This window comes from Penaeus vannamei, chromosome 32 (assembly GCF_042767895.1).
Source record: "Penaeus vannamei isolate JL-2024 chromosome 32, ASM4276789v1, whole genome shotgun sequence".
Taxonomy (NCBI): Eukaryota; Metazoa; Arthropoda; class Malacostraca; order Decapoda; family Penaeidae; genus Penaeus; species Penaeus vannamei.
In genome coordinates, this window is record NC_091580.1 from 28,778,730 (window position 1) to 28,783,729 (window position 5,000).

Below are 5,000 nucleotides of genomic sequence, written 5' to 3' on the forward strand. Positions count from 1 at the left end.
TAGTAAAAAAATCTTGACAAACACTCGCACACACCACAAGGCTCATCTTGTCATATTGTATATCATGTTTCTCACTTGGCTATATAAAAGTCGCATGAAAAGCAACTTGTCTAACAAACTTATTGTCTCTGTGGACTGCATGTACAAAATCAAAATAATAATCATACACCAAGAACAGCTTTAATTAGAAAAATAAAAATAAAATACTCATAATATCTTTTAATTGTGGTATCATTTCAAATAAGTAAGTATGTAAGATATATATAAATAAACAGTTATCATAAATTGTCACTTTAATTCCAGTCAAGCATTGACATTTTAAAAATTACATTTGAGAGATGTCATATTATGATTGGTTGTCTTTCCATTACAGATATGTATATATGCCTTTCATTATGAAAAAGCTTCACTACTCTAAATAGCAAACACTTTCTTGGATTAGCTAGTGTTCTGTATCAGATAATGTAAAAATATTATCATATTTATTGACACCAGATATTCTCCCTTAGGAAGTGCCTGGATTATAACTCAAACTGCAATAAACCACTGAATATTACACACACAGTCACGTCGTATCTCCATATCTATGCTTGAATTCAGTACTCAGAGGGACAATAAAAGTTTGTATAACCCATATAATGTTCACGTAAAACACAATATTCATGGAAGTCTTGTAAACATTACACTATACTATATGCATTACTCATTCCATTTTCATCTCCAGATCCTGTGGTATCTATGACATTTGTACCGACTCTTATTTCTTCAGTCTACCAGCCTTGGCATCGGTAATAGCTCCCCAAAGCTCAAAGATGAAGTCATCGGTGAACCCAAATGCTTCCAGGTCAGATTCGTCCACAGCTTCAGCAAATTCCATTGTGTTCTGTTTCTGCTGACCCAACTCCCATATCTGAGAAGCTGTGGAAGAGAAAAGGGTTTTTGCTTTAACAAATTAAGGGAAAAATCAATTAATCATTAATGTCCCTTTTTTTTAATGCTTATTACACTTAAGGTTTCTGGAAATGGAAAATTTTCTAAGTGGTTCTTACTTTTTTATACTGCTCTTAAATGATCATCATTTTCATATATCCTAATATATCCTGTATGTATAAGTTGTTACTCTATATCTTGCAGATGGATCAAGAAAATAAAAGAGAAAAAATCCTAACCATTCATCACAAAATCTGAATTTCTGATTCCATAGCATGTTGCTAACTTCTACTTAAAAGCAAATAGCTCCCAAACATGCATCTTTTATTGCACATCTTTTAATTAAGCTTTTATACACCCTGAATTGTTTAAAACAGCATACATACCTAAATCATTGTCGTTTATGCCCATAAATCCTTCAAGAAGTGAGTTGATTTTATCGACAGCATATGTTGATAAATCATCAGGCTGCAAAATAGAAAATGTAGGATTAGCCAAATCATGGTTATGCATTCATATGAAAGAAATATTGTTATCAAATCATGTAACGTAGAAAAGAAAACAATAAAGTTACTAGTGTGCTTTGTATTGTGGCACAAAGTAAACAGTTTTCCTCTTTTGAAACTACATAAACTGACCTTGCCTGAATCTGTCAAGGTGCTCTAGTATTTTTTTTCATTTTCATTTAATATATTCACTTACCGCATCTTCAACCTCTGCTTGACCATTTGCTTTGAAACGAAGGGTTTGCTTTCCACTGCCATAGCCCTTCTTGCTGCCTGAACGAGGGTCAGATCTTGGCCCAATGTTAGCTGTCGAGACAAAGGTACAAAGTGTAAATAACCCTTTATATATCACCATTATCAGAAGTGAGTGTTTAGATTTCGATGTTACTTCTAATAACTGATATTCAAAAATGATGTAGACATTGTAAGAATTATGAGAGAATGGCACTTGGAGTAGGAGCTGAGGGAGGTGTGTGTGTGTGTGTGTGTGTGTGTGTGTGTGTGTGTGTGTGTGTGTGTGTGTGTGTGTGTGTGTGTGTGTGTGTGTGTGTGTGTGTGTGTGTGTGTGTGTGTGTGTGTGTGTGTGTGTGTGTGTTCATTTGTATATACACATATATGTGTATATATATACATATATATATATAATATATATATATATATGTATATATATATATATATATATATATATATATATATATATATATATATATATATATATATGTGTGTGTGTGTGTGTTTATATATATATATATATATATATATATATATATATATATATATATATATATATGTATGTATATATATATATATATATATATATATATATATATATATATATGTATGTATGTATACATATACATGCATACATGTACATGTGCGTGTGTATATATATATATATATATATATATATATATATATATATATATATATATATATATATATATATATATGTATATATGTATATATGTATATGTATATGTATATGTATATATACATATATATATATATATATATATATATATATATATATATATATATATATATATACACACATACATATATATGCATATAGCTATGTATGTATATATGAATATATGTATATATGTATATATGTATATATGTATATATATATATACATATGTATACATATGTATACATATATCTATCTATCTATCTATCTATCTATCTATATATATATATATATATATATATATATATATATATATATATATATATATATATGACAGAGAAAGAGAAAGAGAGAGAAAGAGAGAGAGAGAGAGAGAATGAGAGAATTAGAATTGATTATCTGAGAAGACCTAGTGGCCAGCGCCAACCAGATTCATATTTCAACATCAGCCACTTGTTATAACCTAACACTGCAAAGGGCAAGGCAGGCGGCAGAGTAAAGTGATACTGAGAATACTAATTTACATTTTCATCAAGTTCATAAATTGAGGAAATGAGTCAGAAGGTGATGCCACGAGATTATATGAGTAGATTATTTTAGGGATACTGTTTCAAAGATGGGACACTGTTGGAATATGTGTAATTTAAGGACAGTCAATGGAAAAGTACACAATCTACAGAGCGATGTGAATAATTCAGGTTAAAGTTGGTAAGAGTATTTACTGCATTAATCACTATAAAAGTGATATGGTTTCCTCCTTAAATTATTTGCTTCTTCTTACTTTCTTTTTATATCGCTCTTAAATGATCATTCTCATATATCCTAATATACCCCATATGTATAGTTATTACTTTGTATCTTGTAGGTAGATCAAGAAAATAAATCTAAAAAAAATCCCCTCGATACATGAAAAAAAAATCTGAACTTCTCATTTCACAGCAGAGTGCTAACAAATAGCTCCCACACATCTATCTTTTATTTCACACCTTGGAAAATGCTTCCTAAATGACGAAAATGTCCACTGGAGGAACTACCACCTACGTTACTCATTAGGGGACAGTGGTAGCCATTACAAATAGTTGCAAAAGACTCACCGAAGCCAGCCTTGAGGGGCTCCACCAGACGCATCACAAATGTAGTTCCACGAGGGATTTCCTTGAGCATTTTGGCCACCTCGTAGTGCCGGTGCCCCACCAAGGACTTGCCGTCGATCTTCTCTATGTGGTCTCCAACCTGCGGGGGAAATACAGCGTCAGAGACCTTGAACCTCAAAATTTTAAGACGAAGTTAAAGTCTTTATAATGAAACTTGAGGATTTTTTTTTAGATGAAAAGCTCCATTCAGTCTATTATATCACCTGTCTGACCTGCATACCAGTCTGACCACTGCATCAGTGTGATCACCAAGCCAGATGTCCAAGATCTCACACTTTCCACGCACACACACACACACACGCATACACACACATCTGCACACATCTGGACATCCAGATCCATCCACATAAAATCTGGCTTAATTCTTGTTGGTTACTTCGGTGAGCTGGAAACTGATGTGGTGAGCTGCGAGGGTCCCATGAGAAAGTTAAAGATCAGTGTAGGAGGATGGAAATGAGAAATATACTGTAATGGGTGCTGGTGTGTATGAGACAACAGAATAACATGGGTCTCTTTATTATGATTTTAATATCTACAAATCTAAATAAAAGAGTATAGTTACTATACGTGTTATATAGAGTGATTAGGGGAGATAGAAGAAATATTCAGAATTTATTACAGATGCTACACCGGTACCCCAAGACACATGTCTGCAACAGACAGATAATCATCTGAATGAGCGATGTAATTTGTGCATTTCCTTTATTTTGATGTCGTCTGTGCCTTTAACATAGAGAGAGAGAGAGAGAGAGAGAGAGAGAGAGAGAGAGAGAGAGAGAGAGAGAGAGAGAGAGCGAGGGAGAGAGAGAGAGAAATAAGAGAAGGAGAGAGAGAGAAAGAGAGAATGACACAGATGCAGGATGTCGGCAACTTTTATTCTATTAGGGTGTCATGAGGACGGCGACCTAGAGCCTGGCACCCACATTCAGCCCCTGGCACTGGCATAAGCTCACGGCGAATGAGTATGTGTAATTTGTATGCGAGCGAGCGTATGTGTGGGTGCGGCGTGCGTGCATGTGCGTTCATGAAAGTATGTACATGGATATGTGTATTTGTGTGTTAGTGTAATGTAGTGTAGTGTAGTGTAGTGTAGTGTGTGTGTGTGTGTGTGTGTGTGTGTGTGTGTGTGTGTGTGTGTGTGTGTGTGTGTGTGTGTGTGTGTGTGTGTGTGTGTGTGTGTGTGTGTGTGTGTGTGTGTGCGTGTGTGTGTGCGTGTGTGTTCGTGTGCGTGTGCGTGAGTGTTTGTGTGCGTGTGCGTGAGTGTATGTGTGCGTGAGTGTATGTGTTCGTGTGCGTGAGTGTATGTGTATGTGTGTTTGTGCGTGCGTGTATGTGTGTTTGTGCGCCCGTGTATGTGTGTTTGTGCGTCCGTGTATGTGCGTGTATGTGTGTTTGCGCGCCCGTGTATGTGCGTGTATGCGTGTGCGCGCGTGTGCGAATCGAAACCGGCCGGTGTGGTCGCATCTGCCGCGCGTTCAGGAGGAGGAGACCCGGGCGACG

General features: G+C 35.3%; 1 protein-coding gene across 2 annotated transcripts in view; it reads right to left on the reverse strand.

Moving 5' to 3' along the window:
- The window catches only part of kermit (PDZ domain-containing protein GIPC-like protein kermit), a 49,054-nt gene that overhangs the window by 1,086 nt on the left and 42,968 nt on the right, over window positions 1-5,000 (reverse strand). For both annotated transcript variants that reach the window (XM_070144861.1, XM_070144862.1), the window contains 4 exons: window positions 3,441-3,579; window positions 1,633-1,742; window positions 1,317-1,398; window positions 1-918 (listed from right to left, as the gene is read on the reverse strand). The exon at window positions 1-918 is cut by the window's left edge and continues 1,086 nt beyond it. In XM_070144861.1, coding sequence (XP_070000962.1) covers window positions 758-918; window positions 1,317-1,398; window positions 1,633-1,742; window positions 3,441-3,579 — 492 coding nt within the window. In that variant the 3' untranslated portion in view covers window positions 1-757. The remainder of the gene's footprint in view (window positions 919-1,316; window positions 1,399-1,632; window positions 1,743-3,440; window positions 3,580-5,000) is intronic.